This window comes from Hippopotamus amphibius, chromosome 6, assembly GCF_030028045.1.
Source record: "Hippopotamus amphibius kiboko isolate mHipAmp2 chromosome 6, mHipAmp2.hap2, whole genome shotgun sequence".
Lineage (NCBI taxonomy): Eukaryota > Metazoa > Chordata > Mammalia > Artiodactyla > Hippopotamidae > Hippopotamus > Hippopotamus amphibius.
In genome coordinates, this window is record NC_080191.1 from 74,686,842 (window position 1) to 74,707,228 (window position 20,387).

The 20,387-nt window shown below is 42.6% G+C and overlaps 1 protein-coding gene across 1 annotated transcript; it reads right to left on the minus strand.

The window, feature by feature from the left end:
• Nucleotides 1-18,668: 18,668 nt before the first annotated feature.
• On the minus strand, nucleotides 18,669-19,718 carry LOC130856101 (histone H1.8-like). Its single transcript, XM_057740303.1, has one exon. It carries the CDS (start codon nucleotides 19,716-19,718, stop codon nucleotides 18,669-18,671), a length of 1,050 nt encoding a protein of 349 aa, XP_057596286.1.
• Between the last annotated feature and the right edge of the window lie 669 nt (nucleotides 19,719-20,387).

Below are 20,387 nucleotides of genomic sequence, written 5' to 3' on the forward strand. Positions count from 1 at the left end.
TGTGAGTCTTTTAGCTTTAGAAAAGCTAAAAAAATTACATAAACATTTTGTTATTTGATCCAAACATGAAAGTCTTCATACATCATCAGAGTGTGCTTTGTTATCCTGCTGATTAAAATTTTTACAAAAATCTTGTTCCGGTTTATATAATCTGGGATTGATATTTTGTTGCATTCCCTCATTAAAATTAAACCAAAGGCACTGGATTTTAGTTGTTTGTTTTTGGAGATTTTAAAGTAAAGAGGAATCTAACTGTTTCTGTATGAAGCTCATGGGGAAGTGCTTTAGTGTAAAAGATAATTGGAGAAAAGGATGTTTTCCAGATCAAGTAATTATACTTGCCAAGTAACCGAGTTATCTGCTGGCTCTATATTATGGCATACTGGGTCCCAGACCCTGGGTCAGTAGTTTGGCAGGACAGTGTGTGGGTAAGACCTGGATGAAACTTATTAATGGCTACGTAGGATAATGTCTTCTCTTCTTTTCTTTCTTGTGCAAATGTATTGTCTTATTAAAAAACGTTCGTTGTCTTTGGCCACTCAACCTGTACTCCAAGGAAATATCTTCCTGTTTCATTTTATGAAAATATACTGGCATTAGATAAAGAAAATTAAATAACTTATGAATTTTGTATCTTCAACAAAAGTTGGAAAATGAGGGTGAAGAAAGTTTAGGGTAAGCCAGAGAGCACTGATCTGGTTCCCATTTTCTTTCTTTCTTTTAAATTTTTTTATAAATTGGCTGTGTTGGGTCTTCATTGCTGCGCACAGGCTTTCTCTAGCTGTGGCAAGCAGGGGCTACTCTTCGTTGCGGTGCACGGGCTTCTCATTGCAGTGGCTTCTCTTGTTGTGGAGCGTGGGCTCTAGGTGTGCAGGCTTCAGTAGTTGTGGCTCGAGGGCCCTAAAGTGCAGGCTCAATAGTTGTGGCGCATGGGCCCAGCCGCTCTGAGGCATGTGGGATCTTCCTGGACCAGGGCTTGAACCTGTGTCCCCCGCATTGGCAGGCGGACTCCCAACCACTGCACCATCTGGGAAGTCCCCCCCATTTTCTTAACTACTTATTTTATATGGGTTGTGATGGGGCCCCGTAAGAAAGTTTTAACCCCCCTCTTCCTCATTTCCTCATTTTCTGTAGATTTGGAGCAGAAGATGAAGTTTACGTATTTACTTATTTTTTTTAATTAATTTTTATTGGAGTATAGTTGATTTACAATGTTGTACTAGTTTCTGCTGTACAGCAAAGTGAATCAGTTATACATATACATATATCCACTCTTTTTTAGATTCTCTTCCCATATAGGTCATTACAGAGTATCAAGTAGAGTTCCCTGTGCTATACAGTAGGTCCTTATTAGTTATCTATTTCATATATAGTAGTGTGTATATGTCAATCCCAATCTCCCAATTTATCTTCCCCCTTTTCCCACTTGGTAACTAGAAGTTTGTTTTCTACATCTCTGACCTATTTATGTTTTCTACATCTCTGACCTATTTATGTTTTCTACATCTCTGACCTATTTATGTTTTGTAAATAGGTTCATTTGTAGAAGATGAAGTTTAGATAGAATGGAATTGGATTTGCAATCAGAAAACACCCCCCCCCCACATCTTTTTTCTTTTAACCAAAAGAGAAACTTCTGTAAGACTCCAAGAAACCAATCATTTGAATCAAGGTATAAAATAAAAGTTTCAGAGTAGAACCAGTATTATTCTAACCAGATTCAAATGTATTTTAATTTTGCCAGCCCGTTTGAAGGCATTTCCCAGAATATCTCACTTTCTAAGACAGCCATGTGGATGGAAGGTGACCTCATTTCCTCCAGCATCACTGTGCGCCCAACAGCCACCTTAGTGATATAGTTACTTGGCATTTTTTCCTGTGGTGTACAGACATCTAGGACACAAGACATAAGTCCTCAATTTTGTTTTTTATAGTTAATGTTTTACTTATTTATTTATTTGGCTGCAGTGGGTCTTAGTTGTGGCACACGGGATCTTCATTGTGGCACACAGGCTCAGTGGTTGCGGCACACGGGCTTAGTTGCCCCACGGCATGTGGGATCTTAGTTCCTGACCAGGGATAGAACCAGCATCCCCTGCATTGGAAGGCAGATTCTTTTTGTTTGTTTGTTTTGTTTTTTAAATTAATGTTTTTATTGTGAAATATAACACCAGCTTTCTTTTTTCTTTAAGAATTTTTATTGAGCTACAATTGACATACAATAAACTGTATATATTTAAAGTGTACAATTTGATATTTTTTTGTTATTAGCAATGTATATATGGCAATCCCAATTTCCCAGTTCATCCCACCCCACCCCACCCCCACAGACACACTTGGTGTCCACATGTTTGTTCTCTACATCTGTGTCTCTATTTCTGGGAGTCAGATTCTTAACCACTGGACCACCAGGGAAGTCCCAAGTTCTCAATTTTAGGACTAATTCTCCAAATGTAAAGAAAGAGTCATCTTTAATGGCTGTGAGCACAGATATGCCAAGTAAAAAATAATAAAAATGGTGAATATACTAAATATTCACAATATACATTGTGTATTAGGTTAAGCACTTTACTATCTCATCCAGTCCTCACACCCCACGAGTAACTATCGTTATTATGCCTATTTAAAAATGGGGGAACTCCACGCTCCCAATGCAGGGGGCCCAGGTTGGACACCTGATCAGGGAACTACATCCCACATACTGCAACTAAAAAATATATCGAATGCCGAAACTAAAGATCCTGCATGCCAAAATGTAGCTCCTGCACGCCGCAGCTAAGACCAAGCACAGCCAAATAAATAAATAAATATTAAAAAAAAAAACTGGGGACACTGAGGCTTGAAGAATTTGCCTGATGTCAGACAGCTAATATGTAGAGGACTCAGGTTTTAATTCTAGGTCTGCCCTTCTGCAAAGCTCTTTTCAGTAACTGCCATTTCTACTATTTATTTATCAATGAAATTTATCCAATTCAATTGACTTGTGGATTCCTCCAGTTAGTCAAAATAATGTGATTACTGTAGGGAGTTCTACTGGATGAGTCAGTTGATATTGAGAAAGAAAGAAGTTCCTCCTATGAACCGAATTGCTTTGTTTAATTTAGATGTTTACTTACATGCAGATGGTGGTGCAGCAGTTAAAGACATGGTCTGGAAACCCCTGGAGTCCTTGAGACCTTTTCAGGATAAGGTGTGATCATCTTTTCAGTGTGATCAAACTGCTTTACATAATAAGAGTAAGGCTTTTTTAAACAATTCTCTTAGGAGTGTACAGTGGATTTTGCCAGAGGACATATGATGTGTGGTATCACAATACTGAAAGCAGAAAAAGATGTTACAATGTATTTGCAGCCTATAAAGCTAGACATTGAAAGAGATTTATGAAAAGATAGCAGTGCCACTCTTCTCACTGAAAAATTTTTTGTTTTGGGAAGTGTAATTATTTTGCGTAAGTATATATTCATGTTGACACTTAACGTGTTTATTTTTATTTTAAAATAAATAAATACTTAAAAATTTCTCAGTTTTAATGTTTATACGCTAATTATCAATAGATATAACCCACATAAATGAAAGCTCTTTGGGGTCATCAATAACTTTTGAAATCGTGAAGGGGCCTTGAGACCACAAGGTTTGAGAACCGCTGCTCTCATGTAATGTAAAATTTAGATGGAAAGGGATGTTGGGTTGAATTGTTAAACATATTATTCTTCCTTTCCTAATTCTCTTCCTTTCTAACAGAGTAACTTGTAAGTTACTGAATCTTGAAATTTCTCAGTGCTGGGTGGCAGTGGAGTTCCATTTTCCTGGTATTGTAGACACCTTTCTGATGACCTTCCCAGCTCACTGTGCATCTCCTAGTGACCAGACACTGGCAGCCATATTTGTGTTATGGGTACCAAGCCCTGTAGCTGTTGATTAGAACAGAGTAAACCTAAGCTTAGCCAATTAGAGTCTCGCTCCCAGAAATTTGGTTCCAGGTTTCAGAGACAGCCAGTAACTTTTTCTTTTTGGCCTGAACTGAGTTGGTGAAAACTCAAGCAGAGGCAAATCACCCAGAGAAAGATGGTCTGAAGAGAGAGAAGAGATAGGTGTACTGAGAGAAATAAGAAGTGGAGAAGTTCCCTTTGGCTTTCTGGATCTTTGCTCGACATGCTTCTGAAGCTTGGCTGCCTTCGTGCCTCTGGGTTTTGTGGTACCCCTGTAACCTTAGGATAAAATTTCCCTTTAATTAAGCTAACTCTTAACAGTTAATCTATAATGATAGTTAATTTCTGTCATTGTTAACCAAGCAAAGCTTAACTCAGGCATTCGATTTCTGTAAAGCTGAAATTCTTGTGAAAGCATAACTCTTGTTTCAAGGTGCAATAGTAAATATCTCAGAAAAAAATTGAAAATAATTTGTTGTAAGAGAAAGAATAGGAACATTAATAAGGAAATATATCAAGTTGTCCCTATTTAAAATTTTAGCAATGTTTATAGACATCACCATCTTCAGAAGGGCAAGTAGGGACTTCCTAGGTGGCGCAGTGGTTAAGAATGTGCCTGCCAATGCCGGGGACATGGGTTTGATCCCTGCCCCAGAAGGATACCCATGTGCCGCCACTACTGCACCTAGAGACCAAGCTCCACAACAAGAGAAGCTGCCACAATGAGGAGCCCACACGCCACAACGAAGGGTAGCCCCTGCTCACCACAACTAGAGAAAGCCTGTGTGCAGCAATGAAGACTCAGCACAGCCAGTAAAAAAAAACAAATTAATTAATTAATTAATAAAAAAAAGAAGAAGGGCAAGTAAAATGTGGTGGACAGTGCGATCAAGGGGCATCTGTCTTTTGCTGACTGATCTAGTTACCTAGTCCCTGCTGCACTGGAGTGTGGGTGTGTGAGTGCACATCACAGACACACCTTCTGGCCTCTTACCGAGTCCAAGCCCGTACCGCTCGCCACATGACAGGCCAATTGATTGAGAGATGAAGTGTTGGGGCAAGGAACAGCAACTTTATTTCTGAAGGCAGAAGACTGAGAAGATGATGGACCAATGTCCCAAAGAACCAGCTTCCTCAAGTTAGAATTCAGGCTTCTTTTACACTAAAAGGGGAGGGGGTAAAGTCCTGGTTCCAGCCAGACTCTGAGGGGATGTGTTAATTTCTTCCTTCCTGCAGCTACTCACTGGTGGGTTCTGGTCAGGATGTTTCCTGTGAGCTGAACAAAGGTATTTTAGCTTAAAGATCACTACCTAGGAGGCAGGGTTCCCAGAGATGGGCCATTATGTATAATTTAAACTTACAGGCAACATTGCTTTAGTGATTAACTTGTAATAGAATACAAAGGTTCTTCTCTATTACATATTACTTCATTTTAATATTACCATTTTAGTTTTTACTAAACTCTGTAGGGCCACTACTCTTATGTTTACCACTGTGTCCCCAAGGACTTAGAACAGTGCCTGGCACAGTGTGGGCACAGTCAATGTTTGTTTAGCAAATAAATAAATGATCATTTTACTTTTTTTTTTTTATTTTTCAGTTTAGCTGCTGTATTTTATTTATTTATTTATTTTATTTTTTTATCTTTATTGGAGTATAATTGCTTTACAGTATTGTGTTAGTTTCTGCTGTACAACAAAGTGAATCAGCTGTATGTATACATATATCCCCATATCCCCTTCCTCTTAAGCCTCCCTCCCAACCCCCCATCTCACCTCTTTAGGTCTTCACAAAGCATTAAGCTGATAAACGGTCATTTTAAATAGTTGTGAGGAGGTTCACTAAAGCAAATGTTATGTGAGTTAAAATTTTTTTTATCTTTTTGGCTTTTTTTTTGTTTTTTGTTTTTTGGCCATACTACATGGCTTGTGGGATCTTGGTTCATTGACCAGGGATTGAACCTGGGCCCTCAGCAGGGAAACTGTGGAGTCCTAACCACTGGACAGTCAGGGATTTCCCGAGTTAAAATCTTATTAAGACTTTATTTTGATTTTTAAAGTTCAAGTTTGAAATGCAATTTTCACTGAGAAAAACAAAAATCTTTTCTCCCATCAGAAGCTCTTTGCTAGCAAGCCTCTCTCTGGTGTACCATCCAGAGTCTTGCTGCTAGAAGCAGTATCACTCTTTTCCGTGTCTCTGATCAATCCTAACAGAGTTTTCTTCTTTTTAAATCCCTGAATTCTGTGTAGCTTTCTAGTGTTAAGATGCCATCCTGGCTTGCATGATGAGGAGTAGCAGAAGATTAACATGGAATGAGCAGCTGAAACCAGATGAAGGGACTTCCCTGGTGGTGCAGTGGTTAAGAATTCGCATGGCAATGCAGGGGACATGGGTTCAGGCCCCAGTCTGGGAAGATTTCACATGCCTCGGAGCAGCTAAGCCCATGTGCCACAACTACTGAGCTCATGTTCTGCAACCACTGAAGCCTTTGTGTCTAGAGCCTGTGCTCTGCAACAAGAGAAGCCACCGCACTGAGAAGCCAGCACACTGCAAGGAAGAGTAGGCCCCACTCGCCACAAATAGAGAAAGCCTGAATGCAGCAACAAGGACCCAAGGCAGCCAAATAAATAACAAACAAACAAACAAACAAAAACAGTTGAAAAAAAAAAAAGAAAAAGAAACCAGATCAAGGAGAGATTTGAGGTCCAGGCTGAAGAGTTTCGGCTTTATCTTGTGAACATTAGGATGCCTAAGAAGACTATAAGTTCTTCCACTCCATGAGTTGTTTTTTTTTTTTTTAAATAAATTTATTTATTTACTGCATTGGGTCTTCGTTGCTGTCCGCGGGCTTTCTCTAGTTGCATCGAGTGGGGGCTACTCTTCGTTGCAGTGTGCGGGCTTCTCATTGTGGGTGGCTTCTCTTGCTGCAGAGTGCAGGCTCTACACGCGAGGGCTTCAGTAGTTGTGGCATGTGGGCTCAATAGTTGTGGCTTGTGGGCTCTAGAGCACAGACTCAGTAGTTGTGGTGCACAGGCTTATTTGCTCTGTGGCATGTGGGATCTTCCTGGAACAAGGATCGAACCTGTGTCCCTTGCATAGGCAGGCAGATTCTTAACCACTGTGCAACCAGGGAATTCCCTCCATAAGTTCTTCTCAGCTGAGGAAATGCATCTTTTAGGAAGATTCATAAGGCTTCAGTGTACACAATGGGTTAGAAATAGAATCCATGGCCAGGAGATCAATAAGGAGCTATTATCATGGTCTGGGTATGAAATAATAAAGATCTGTTTAATTTCTTCTGACTGTGACTGTGATAAAAGGTGTTTGGGAGCCTTCATGTATCTTTAGAGTATAGAAGGAGAGGAAAGAGTAGGCTTCTTTTTTTTTCAAGACCTCTGTGCTTTGAGCATAGCGAAGGCAGGACAGGTAAGTAGGATTTAGGAGTTGATGTCATCGTGTAGTTTCAGCATTTGTAAGGGTTTCATGCCTCCATGCCATTGTTCCTGCTATTCCCCCTTTCTGGAATGCCATCATCCTCATTCTCCTCCAACTGAAACCCCCTTCATCCTTTAGGTCCACTTTCTTTCTGTCACCTTCCCTGACCTGCAGGTCAGAATTAAGGTCTCCTCCTTCCCACCTTCCACAGAAGGAACTCATTTCTTTAGCAGGCACTTGCTCCATTATGCCTTGTATAATGTCCATCTCCCACTTGAATGTGGCCGCCTAGAGGGAGGGGACCATGATGGACTCAACTTTGTGTGCCACACAGTACCTGAGCCGTGGCTTTGCACTTGGGTGAGGATGAATTTCATTCGTATAGCATGACTTCGAGGCATTTTAGAAATGAAGGCCGAGTTTTGCCTAAACTCTTGGTCAATGAGAAGTCATTAGATGAGGTATTTTATTTATTCACAGTGGCCACAACTTTGCAAAAATATAAACGATGTCAGTTAAGGTTGTGAAAATCATGTACTCTGTGTTCCCACCTACCAGTTTCCAAACTACTGGGCAGCCTTGAATGACTTGCATGGCTATGCTCTTTCCTGAATGTTAACTAAACACTGAGATTACAGGGTGAACCTTTAAGTGACTGATTCAGAGCTGAATCCCACCTATTCAAGCTCCCTGCTTGTTTTGGAGATTAAATGATATGTAATTTAACTGTGTGGGTCTAGCATGGCTTACAGTAAAATGTATGCATGTTGGAAAGGTTCATTAGTCAGATCTAATGACTTGACTACACCCTTCAAAATATAGGTGATTAGGACTCATTCAGTGAAATGAATTGGTACACAAAGGTAGGTTCCTGACTTAGAAGGCATGAATGCCTTTTACAAGGTTTTAGGAGAGGAAAAGGAGCCAACAGAGGTAATGACTTGGAATTGGGTTTATATAGTCTTTCATCCAAGCGTTGTGTCTTAAAGCACTTTGTCCCTCCAACACAATCACTCAGCTTATAAATATAGCTGCTACCCCTTCTGGGTGGGGAGGAAGTGGATGCAGAGTCTAATATGAGGTTGGGTACACAGCGGAGGCCCAGCACTGCACCCATTTTCCTCTTGGACACAGAGCTCCTACCTTTTCTATAAGAGAGTGAAGAAAATTACATTGTGCAATATTATTCAATTATATTCAAACTCATGTCTCAGGGACTGACAACCATGAAAGAGAAAAGACTCTTAAATGGCAAGGCTGAGATGGCAGAACACCCTGGCGACTGGAGGCAGAGACCAACTTCTCCCTGGAGGTCAAAACTTCCTCCTGCCCCAAGGGAAGGGAAGGGAAAGGAAGTCCAGCTTCCTGTATCTCTTGCCTTCTGTGGGTTGCTTGGGCTTCTTCCTTTGTTCTCAAATCTAAGATGCTTTAGGGAGCAGGCAACACATGAGCACAGAAGAAACCCATTGAATTGTCTTTTAGAAGCAATTCATGCCTGATGGTCCTTGACTGCTTCCGTATCATAAACACTACACCGCGCAGGTTGTGGGCAGTTGGGTCTTCTATGGAAGTGGTTAGATGAGGTCAAGGGGATGGGTATCCACTTACTTCTGCAATTTGGCAACCGCAGGGGTGTTCACTGCTGGGAAGACCCACAACATCCCTTTGGGTTGATTAGCCAGACCACCATTTTGTTCTCAGCTTGGCAGAACAAATGCAACAGCCACTGCTGCTTTTAAAGAGCTATTACTAGGAGGATTCTTATGTAAAGTATACTCAGCAAGTTATTTATTCCAGAGCGGCATAAAATGTTCATGGAAGACATTCATGAAAAACGTGTTCATTAACTTACTCTAAACATTGTTAATTCATCTATTCACGCAGGTATGAACTCAAAGCAATATTTATGGAGGGCCTATTACATGCCAGACACTATTCCAGCTTCGGGGGATGTAGCAGAGCACACATAAGAACTTAGCTCAGAGGAACCCTGAAGTTCACAGTTCATAAATCAAAGACAGATGAGTGATGGTCTAGTTTGACTCCCTATTTTACAAATGAGGAATCTGAGACTGCCTATTCTTTGGGGATTGTATTTATGGGTAGAAAACATTAACACAGGCAGCCAGTAGGGTTGGGAGAGGATCCCAGCCAATAACAAAGTGCAGTAGCTAAAGAATTATTTCCTTTCACTGAGCCAAGTTTAGAAAAAGAAGTCTTCATCACCTCTTATCTATGATGCTATAAATCCTTTTTCAAAGCAGAAGGAACAAACCGTGTATGAATGTTAATACAAATGCTCAAATGGCATTTAAGTAGTATCTTGTTAGGGGCTGCTAGAAATCTAGCCAAGTGTTTTTACCTATACTATCTTATTTAATCCTTCAACCATTGAATGGAATAGGGATTATAATTCTCCTTTTGCATATGGCGCACCTGAGTCTAAGAGACTTTAATCTGCTGAATAAGTGATGGAGCCATGCTTTGGAGGCAGGTTTTCTGATGCGGCTCCCAGTGCTGGGCATACTGTGCTATACGTGCTCCTACCACTGGGCTTTGCTTAGTTCATTTCCTTGACAGTTTCTGAGGGCCTATCACAGGCCTGGCACTGTGCTAGGCACTCTAACAACACAGAAAAAAAAAAAAAAACCCAAACAAACCGGAACCTGCCTTCAAATAATCTGAAAATTATAATACAGTGTGGTAAATGCTATGGTGCAGGTATGCCTGGGGCGTAAGGGTCTCAGAGGGGGCTCGCGGCCCTGGTGCTGAGGCGCTGAAGACAACTTCTAAAGGAAGTGACACCCAAAGCAGGGAGTTACTCGCCAAGTGGGAAGTGTCCAGGTAAAGAAAAGGTGAGTGTAGGATGTCACAAAGGTGAGTGTAGGCAAACGGACCAGTGTGGGCAAAGGCACGGGGTCTCGAGCAAGCACCGTGCAATTAGGGACGCACAAGCAGGCCAATGGATGGGAAGCTCAGGGCGTGAATAAGACTCATGCAGAATCTGTTATTACCAGTGAGTTGACTGTTGAAGTCTGCGCTTTCAAATCAGTTTAATGGCCCCAAAGATTTTGTTCTCCAAAAAGACTTTTTCATGGCAACATTGCTGTCCCCAACTCAGAGTTATGGGTTGGCTGTTTTCTGAGCCCTCTGAAGAATGTGCCAACAGTCTAGAGAAGATTCCCCAGTAGGATCAGAGAACCTGACGCTAGAGTCATCAACAATCCATGGTTCCTAGAACCTCAGATGCCTTCCTGGGGCTTCTCTGATCTCTTTGTGGAAGGTTTTGTTTTGGAGTTTCAGGAAAGAAGCCTAAATCCTCCATGAAGTGGCAGCAAGCTGGTTTCTAACAGGAAGTTTATGATCAAATGACTTGTTGACATACATGTCTTGAAAGCAACATTTGTTTGTTTGATGTTGTCTGTTATTCCCCAAGGCCTATTCCTTTAGGATATGCAGTGTCCAAGTGTATTCTAAAATATGCAAAACTGAACATTTCAAACCTTCTGAATCAGCAGGGGAGGCTGAATCCTTGTATCTACCCAGATGAGCCAGACTGTAAAAGCTGGCTTTGCCTGCATCTGAAAAATGCATTCCGTCTTCGTCATAGCCATGGAAGCATCAGCCTAAGTTTGGTGTTCTGATTTCAATTTTAGGAAACTTCAGTTGGCCTAGTTATATTTATCCCTAATTTGTAAGGCAAAATCTTTTCATATATGATCCCTAGCTCAGCCAGACATGGGGGAAATTAGTAAAAAGCTCTGTTAGAAAAAGGTTAAAGCCTGATCCAGCAGTCCCACTCCTGGGCATATATCTGAACAAAACTCTAATTCAAAAAGGTACAGGCATCCCTGTGTTCATAGCAGCACTATTTACAATAGCCAAGACATGGAAGCAACGTAAATATCCATTGACAGATGAATAGATAAAGAAGATGTGGCATAGGAATATTACTCAGCCATAAAAAAGAGTAAAATAATGCCATTTGCAGCAACATGGATGGACACAGAGATTATCGTATTAAGTGAGGTAAGTCAGACAGAGAAAGACAAATACCATATGATATCACTTATATGTGGAATCTAAAATATGACACAAATGAACTTGTCTATGAAAGAGAAACAGACTCACAGACATAGAGAACAGACTTGTGGTTGCTAAGGGGGAGGGGCAGTGGGGGAGAGATGGACTGAGAATTTGGGATTAGCAGATGCAAACTATTATATATATGTATAACTGATCACTTTGCTGTACACCAGAAACTGACATTGTAAATCAACTATACTTTCATCAAATAAATTTTCCAAAAAAGAAAGGAAAGGACCTACAGTAGAGTTGATCCACATCCTGTCTCTCAGACTCTTGTGGTCTTGCTGAGATCCAGAATATGTGTTGAACAGAAGAGCTGCCAGAGTTTCTCAGAAGGAGGTCGGAAGAAGGCATTCCAGGGCATCACTTTTTTCTTTTTATGACCCATAGAGGAACTTACCTGAGAAGCCCTCACAGAAAATAGCTTATCCAAAAGGGGTGAGGTGGTAAATCATCTAAACCCGTCCTAACCCTGTAGGAGGGAAGTGTTGTCTAGTCCTGCTATGGCTTTCTTGTATTTTTGGTGTTTTTATTGGATGACTATAGGAACCACACATATAGGGAAATGTACTCTGAATTTTGGTCACCTTTCTGCCATATAGTCTCATAATCCTAGAAGTGGTCCTTTAAACTTTCATTGCCTGGATGATTTCATCTGAAAGATGAAGATAATACCCTTGAGTCACTTCCCAGGGTTATTGAAAATGGTTGCAATAAAAGTCATTCTTTAGGTGAGGGACATTCTTGGGTTGGAATCACTCTGCTGTTTGTCCTGCACTCTTTTATTACCAAAACTCTGTCTCCTTTAAATTTTTTTGTCCTTGAAACATTGACTGTAACAGCTGGAATTAGCTTAGGCTGCATATAATAGTAAAACTCCAAATAACAGGAGATTCAACAAGTGAGGATTTTACTTCTCCCTCATGTAAGTGAAATCTGGAAGTAAGTGGTTAGGCTCTGCAAGCATCAGAAACACAGACACATTGCATCTTTCTGTCCCATTCTTCTAGTCCAACATTTTCATTCTCAAGATCACCTCAAATTTAAGATCGTTGTTGGGAGGCCAGGCCTCATACCTGTGATGCAGGCCAGAAACAAGAGGAAAGACAGAAGACAGACAGTCCTTCCGAGACAGTTCCCTTGAAGCAGGATACCCAGAGGTCTCAAAAAGTTCTTCCGCTTTGTCTCACCAGCCAGAACTTAGACATGTGGCCATACCCAGCTTCTAGAGATCCTGGGAAATGGACTTTTAGGCTGGCTGTCTTGCCATCCTAAATAAAATCGGGGCTCTGTTTCTAAGGGAGAAGGGGAGAACTGGATGTAGGAATAGGGAACTAGAATTCTTTGCCTTAGTCTGTTCCTTTAATATCCAAACATCCATGTGCATCATTCCTAAATATTAAATACACTCATTCTAAACAGATCTCAGGGAAATGGGAAACTAGGCTTGGATACATGTTTGGGCTGGATTTTGAAGGCAATAAGAAACCAATTATTATTAAAGATGTAACACTGGTAGTTCTTGTTACTTGTGGGGGAAGAGTTACGTAAATCATCACACACGCAAGTTCTTGGGAGTGAGTGGCTATTGCAAGAAATCACTGTGGAGTCCACGTGAAGAATCTAAGACCTGTGGGTTTGTCTTACTGCTCCAAAGTACCCTGGAGAACTTAAAGAAAGAAAATAACAGGGACTTCCTAGGTTGTGCAGTGGTTAAGAATCTGCCTGCCAATGCAGGGGACATGGGTCCAAGCCCTGCTCCAGGAAGATCCCACATGCCACAGAGCAACTAAGCCCATGCGCTGCAACTATTGAACCCATGTGCTGCAACTACTGAAGCCCACATGCCTAGAGCCTGTGCTCTGCAACAAGAGAAGCCACTGCAATGAGGAGTCCTCACACCACAATGAAGAGTAGCCCCCACTCACCACAACTAGAGAAAGCCCATGTGCAGCAATGAAGACCCAACACAGCCAAGAAACAAAATAAATAAATAAATAAATAAATAAATAAATAAGTAAATAAATAAATTCATTAAAAAAAAAGAAAGAAAATAACAGTTTCAAGTTTCAGATTCTCAGCTCAGCAAGTGATCAGAAGACCAAGGAATTTCTAAGGTTGTCCTGAAGATTTATTTTTTTTTAATCTTGTAGCAGAGGATTTCTGTAGCTGAAAATCATATTCAGAGTCTAATCCTGTGAGTTGCTGAATTACAATATACTTTGAATTTACAGTCTTGCCAGCTCTCTCAAGTGAAAATTAGGGCATGGACAGGGAAGAGTGGGACTTGTAGAATTGGAATGAGGACCTTGGGATGAGCTGGATGACTGAGAACCAAACTCACAAACTTTATTTGGCACCAATTACTCTATTGATCAGTGTTTTTAGCTATAGACAACAAAATCCACACTGGCTCATAAGGCATGCCTCAGAAGGTTGCACTACTTATGCTCACAATCTGTTGCCATGACCTAGTTATATGACCTCATCTAGCTGCAAGGGAGGCTGGGAAATGTAGTCTTTAGCTGCATAGTCATGTACCCAAATAAAACTTTAAAAAAAATACATACAACTTGTCATTTATTGATAATACATAAAAGCAATAAATGAGGCACTTATTTGGGGGATCAACCTTGAACTCAGATCCTCTCATTCCCATTTTAAACCTCAGATGGAAAAAAATATATATGCAGGATTATCTGAAGTGTGAACCTCTGGATATCATATACCCTTTCCCCTGGATTAAATTACACCTCCAGAGCACTTCTCCTTGAATAGAATTATATTAACCCCCAGTCCCACAACACCTAGACCTTTCCCATGTGGAACTGCTTTTTTTAAAAAAATTTTTTATTTTATTTATTTTTGGCTGCGTTGGGTCTTCATTGTGGCAAGCGGGGGCTACTTTTCATTGCAGTGCATGGGCTTCTCTTGTTGTGGAGCACAGCCTCTAGGCATGGGGGCTTCAGTAGTTGTGGCACATGGGCTCAGTAGTTGTGGCTCACAGGCTCTAAAGCACAGGCTCAGTAGTTGTGGCACACAGGCTTAGTTGTTCTGAGGCATGTGGGATCTTCCTGGACCAGAGATTGAACCCGTGTCCCCTGCATTGGCAGGTGGATTCTTAGCCACTGTGCCTCCAGGGAGGTCCCTGGAATTGCTTTTACTAAATGAGAATCTGGTTTAAAAGTTTTGGGCACATACCAAATAAAACTTCTATTACTATAAAAGGCAGAATGAATATTGGGGAGACAATCATGGTATTTTTGTTAACTAAGTTGAAGCCTGCAGAAAGAGGAGCAAGTTGGTAAGGGAGCTGCAGGCAAGTAGAAAGTAAGTTTGGATTGGGAAGTACTGAGTCTAAAAGCCTGTGGCACATCTAGCATGAGATGTCCATTAAGATGGATAGGGACAGGGAATCTTACCTAGGAAGAGTTTAGGGTGAGAAAAGAGGGACAAAATTTAAGGATGAAGTGGAGGAAGGGGAGTTTTTGGACGAAAATAGAAAAGAGCAGACAGAGAAATAAGAAGAGAATTAGGGGAAGGTATCTGTCTCAGAAGTCAAGGGAAGAGTTTAAGGAAGGAAACAGCTCTCAAGAGTGACAAATGCTGGTGAGGAGACAAGTGGCAAAGGGGTGGAGCAAAAGTCATTTTATTTGTCCCTTTTTGACTCAGTGGAGGGATGGGGACTGAAGACAGATTATAGTGGGTTCAGTTGTGGGTAGGAGGTGAGGAAGTGGAGGCGTATAGAGTAGATAGGTAGCCAGGAAAGGGCAGCAGTTAGGGTGAGAGAAAGTTTACTTGGGGACAGGAACTCTTGATCACATCTGCAGGCTTAGGGAGTGGATCCCAGGGAGGAAAGATTGAAATGAAGAGAAGAGAGAGAATTCTAATGGTGTGATATTTGCATGGTAGATGGGGTGATGGAAAGACTCGGTGCGGAGGATCTGCCCATGGGAAGGGGTAGGGCTGTCTCTTTCCCTGGGACGAAAAGGAAAATGATAACAATAGGTGAAGGAGATGAAGATACTGAGCGCTTGCAAAGAAGTCTGCCAAATCTTTTCAAATTTTTATTGATATTTGAATTACAGAGCTTGATACTGCTGCATTTTCATTGTCTATTAGGCACTCAGATATACACGGAGACCTAGGTTTAATCAGCTCAATGCCTCAGCACAAGCTCCAGCTGTGACCTAAGGATGATCTCCTTTCTTGAAACTCTGCAAGCAGGAGATATATCAAAGGAGAGGCTCAGGAGATCTCAGAACAAATTCCAGGTTGTAAGAAAGGGCAGAAGCAGCAGCAATAAGTACTTTTTTCAATAGGCACCTTTGGTTTATCAGACTGTACCAGCTGGCCCCTGCAGGGTTTTGAGTGCCAGGGACTCAGTGACCCTGAGGCTCCTCCTGGAAAAAAAGTAAAAATTGGGATCGTCTCAAGAAGAAATCTCAGCAATGGACTAAATTCGTTAAGTGGAACTTAAAAAAAATTTCTGGTGTGGATGGTAAAATCATTATTGGAGGCCATCAGAGAGCTTCCATGACTCACTGTTTAATGATTTCCAGCAGTATTACAAAGGATTTAAAAGTAAGCTTGGAGCTATTGAGAATAAATAGCGTGCCAAGAATATGAGAGTGGTTTGGGTTTTGGACTCTATGAAAACTGTATTGTTAATTTAGAGAAAAAAAATGCAAACTGGATTCCTCAGGCTCTGGAAATCTGTTATTTTCCTAATGTTATTTATCTTGTCTCAGCAAGATATTTGACATTTCAAAAAAGACTAAGCAGAGAGAGGTAGCTGTGTAAAATCTTGTTGACCAGATCATCTCAGAAGAGCCATGAAGTAAAAACTTACAGAAATTGGGTAAGTCATAGAGTAGAAAGGGGGAAAGGAAAACAGGGTAAAGTAGAAGGAGAGGAAAAGGAGTGGTGGTCCTTTTCCCTAAACCCAGATATGTTAGATGTTTTGCAGAAAGGGCCATAATTATTTCCCTCCCTAAATTCATGATGCTTTGCAAAGTAACTTTGCAGTTCCTTTCATGAAGAGATGGTGTCTGTTTTCCTGCCCCTTGAATTTAGCTGAACTTGTGGCTTATTTGGCCAACAGAATTTAAGGGAAAAGAATTCTGTTCGTTTTGAGCTTAGGCCTCAAGAGGTCTTGCCCACTTCTGCGCTAACTCTGGAACCCTGCTGAGGTCTCTAAGAACAAATGGAGGCTAGCCTGTTGGATGATGATGGCCCGGTTTTCCCCATAGCCTCGTCCGACAGCCAGTCAGCCCCAGAAACAAAGCCATCTAGCTAAGAAGCAGCATGAATGAGCTCCGACAAGAGCAGAAAGCCCAGCCCAAACTGCTGACTAATCCACCGAACTGTGAACCACCTAAATGACTATTGTGTGAAGCCACTAAGATTTGGAGTGGTTCTTAAGACGGCAAAAGCTAACTGATACACCCCTGTGGTCTTGGGAAGGTAGCGGAGTAGGGGAAGAGCAAAGAAGATGAGAGATAGAGGCTGGGAAATCATGCCATAATGAATTATGCTCTGATGTAAACATGAAGCAAGATTAAAATTGACAAGAGAAGAACTGAGCACCAAGTCTGTCTCTAAGCGTTTCCATCCTCCATCTTCTAGTATCAGTACCCTGTCTTTCTTCCATATGCTGAATGAATTATGCTCTGATGTAAACATGAAGCAAGATTAAAATTGACAAGAGAAGAACTGAGCACCAAGTCTGTCTCTAAGCGTTTCCATCCTCCATCTTCTAGTATCAGTACCCTGTCTTTCTTCCATATGCTGCTCAACCAATCTGACTCTTCATGTGAGCTCCTGGTGGGTTTTGTCTCGAAGCTACAAAAAACAGCAAAGCCCCCCCAAACAAACACACATACCAAAAAAAAAAAAAAAAAAAAAAAAAGAAAGAAAAGAAAAGAAAAAGAAAAAGTGCTGCTGTCTCTGCTGTCTTAAGCAGTCTTTTCTCTGGGTGGCTTCCTGAGGTTTGTGGTCAGGTTATAGCTCTGCAAAAAGCTGGTGGCTCAGTGATCTAGACAGTGGTAGGAGCTTTTAATTGTTCATCAATATTTATTTGGGAAATTTATTATTTTTTTTTTCTTAGCCTTCCATCAGAGACTCAGTTAATGCCACACAAATCCTTCTGAGGCAATTCATGGCTCTTCTAAATAAACAAGGTTTCTCTTATCCCATTTTTCTGCTCAGCATGTGTTTTTAAAAATTTGTTGAGGTACCTCTGGAAGCTTACGTTGGTTTCTCTCCCTTTGCTAAGCAGGAACTTTAATTGGAGACAGCTCTATTGTGAGGTGTCTTCCTACCACCCCATCAGCCCAGGGTTTCGAAGCCTCCTCCCAAGAGAGGGGCTCCATGCTGTTCCTGGAATCCTGACTAGTGGAGGCTGAGGACTTACAAGCTCTGTAGAGCTTCTCATCTCAGGGCCTCTGAGCCCCAACAAAGCCCCCGGCATTCACGGAGCTGCACTGCATTCTCAAAGCACTCTGCCACCACTGATTCATTAGGCTACAGTAGGGCTTTGGGAGTTAGATAAGTCTTTGCCTCACTTTGTTCTCATCAGAAGATATTTCCTAAGAGAGATGAAGGGGACTCTGCCCCTCAGATGGAGCCCGCGTGGGCGGAGGCAGCAAGGCACGATGGGAAGAGTGTGAGCTTTAGAGTCGGACAGCCGGGGTTGAGTCCTGGCTACTTCTTCCTGACCACGTGTAGGACATTGGGCAAGTTACTTACCCCTTTGAGACTCAGATTTCTGATGCGTAAGTAGGAACAATAACATACGCTTTAGAGAGTTGTGTGAGATTAAAAAGTGAGATTATACATGTACGGAAAAGGGCTGACATAGAATACATACTTAATAAAAGGCAACTACTGTCATGATGAAGAATGATATAGGGGCTGGGAGCTTCTCTTAGGGTACATTGTAGTTTCGTACACTCCTTAGGCAAAAACCATTTGAGTCCTGGTGCTAGGGAGAGCACATCACCCACCTCTCCCCCGACCCAGCTCTCCTTTGACCCCATCCACAGCTCTGATGAATGAGCCAATGTGTTATTTCTTCTTGCTTTACTTTTTTTTTTTTTTTTTTTTGGGGGGGGGGGGAAGCCTTTATTGATAAATAGGTTACAGTGAAATAAATAGAGTGATAGATTTTATGGGAATAAAAAAGTAGAATCTCAGTCTCTCTCCACCCCGCCTCTAGCTCTCGGCTTCTGCCTTCTTACTGGCCGCTTTGGACGATGAGGACTTGGTGAGAATGCCAGGCTTTCTTGGGCCTTTAGGGGCCTCTGCCTTCCTGGCCACTGGTATAGGCTCCATCTTGGACCCACCACCCTTGGGAGGAACAGGGGCCTTGGCTTCAGGCCCCTCCCCAGGCCTTTGGGCAGCAGTCTCTCTGGGGACTTTCCTCCCCGCCTTCTTTTTGGCTGGGGAAGCAGCACCACTTTCAGCCTTGGTGACCGCGGGTTTTGAACTCTGACTCCCAGGCTTTGTTTTCCTGCGGGCCTTGGTATCTGCTTGGCTGCTCCTTCCGCCTTTGACCTTTGACTTCCCGCTGGGCCCTCTGGCACTGGGAGGGACCTGCATGGCCTTGTCTGGCTGTTGGGAGGACTTCCTGGCCTCACCTGGTCTTGCCTCTTGGACCTTGGTCTGCTCGCCTTTCTTGGGGGCCTTCTTGGCTGCAGCTGGTTTGGAGGAAGCTGTCCTCCCCTCTCTTGGCTTCCTGGATCCTTTTTTCACCTCGCCTGGGTTGGGAGGGTTCTTCTTTGACTCACTAGGTTTCTTGGGGTCCTTTCCCTCTGTTTGACCAGGCCTCCTGGGGGCCGTCATGGTGGACGTCTTCTTGGGCTGGATTTTCCTTTTGTCTTTGGGAACTAATTTTAAGCTGCCAGTAGCTCCCTTGGCCTTGGAGTTGACTGGCCTGGCAAGGAGGCCGCAGTGCATGCCCGTGGCCAGGGCCTGCTTCAGCAGGTGCTTGAGCAGGAGGACGTCCACGGTCGGGTACTTCTGCAGGATGTAGACCTTGATGGCTGCCACCGAGGTGCCTCGGCGCTGCTCGCCCGCCTGCAGTGCCTCCAGCACCATGCACAGCACCGGTGGGTGGCGGCGGGGCGCCCGGACGCCGTCCCGGTCCAGGCCTGGCTTTTCAGACCCAGATGAGCTGGATGACCCCAGTGTGGAGGTCAAGGAGGCTGAGGAGACCGAGGAGGTCGAGGAGGTGTCACTGGAGGCGACGCTCCCAGGAGCCATCTCGAGGGCAGGCACAGGTGGCCCCTCCCCAGGCGTCTTCCTGCTTTACTTTTGGTACGGATTTCTTCTCTTTCCCTTGCCAAGGAACTCTCCCTGCATTCCTGATACAGGAAGTTCATTATCATGAGGTCCATTGGTTCTCGTGGTTTCTACTCCAACTCTGGTCACGCTGTGATTTTCAAACTTGAAGATTTCCTTTCTTTCCATCCTGGACATCACTCTGACTGCAATGAACACATAATTTTCTCCTGTTCACATTGACAAGTTAGGCATCGCTTCCCAAACTTTCCCGCAGAATCGCACACGAAGACAACGTTTGTAGACAAAGGGTTGGGGGGAGGCGCGGCTAACAGACAAGGCTGCTTACGGATGGAGCCCGGTCCAACTGCCCTGAGGAGCAAACATTGTCCAGGGCACATTTCTAACGAGGGCTGGGCAACTGCGTGCTTTGGGGCATGAATTCATTCATGAGGTAGATGTATCTGGTGGCTTTAGCAATACAGCGATGGACACAACTCATTTTCTGCCCTTGAGCAGCTGTATTACCTTAGTACGTGTGTTAATATGGAGTGTTTGAGGTGGCAAAGTACAGTACAAAGAAGCTGGTCTCCAAGAAACCTGTCAGTCTTGGGTTAAATTCTGGCTCCTCCACTTGTTAGCTATGTGAAC

What these genes read in the sequence shown, in the direction of transcription:
- LOC130856101 (XM_057740303.1), bottom strand. Translation starts at nt 19,718, where the DNA reads ATGGCTCCTGGGAGCGTCGCCTCCAGTGACACCTCCTCGACCTCCTCG.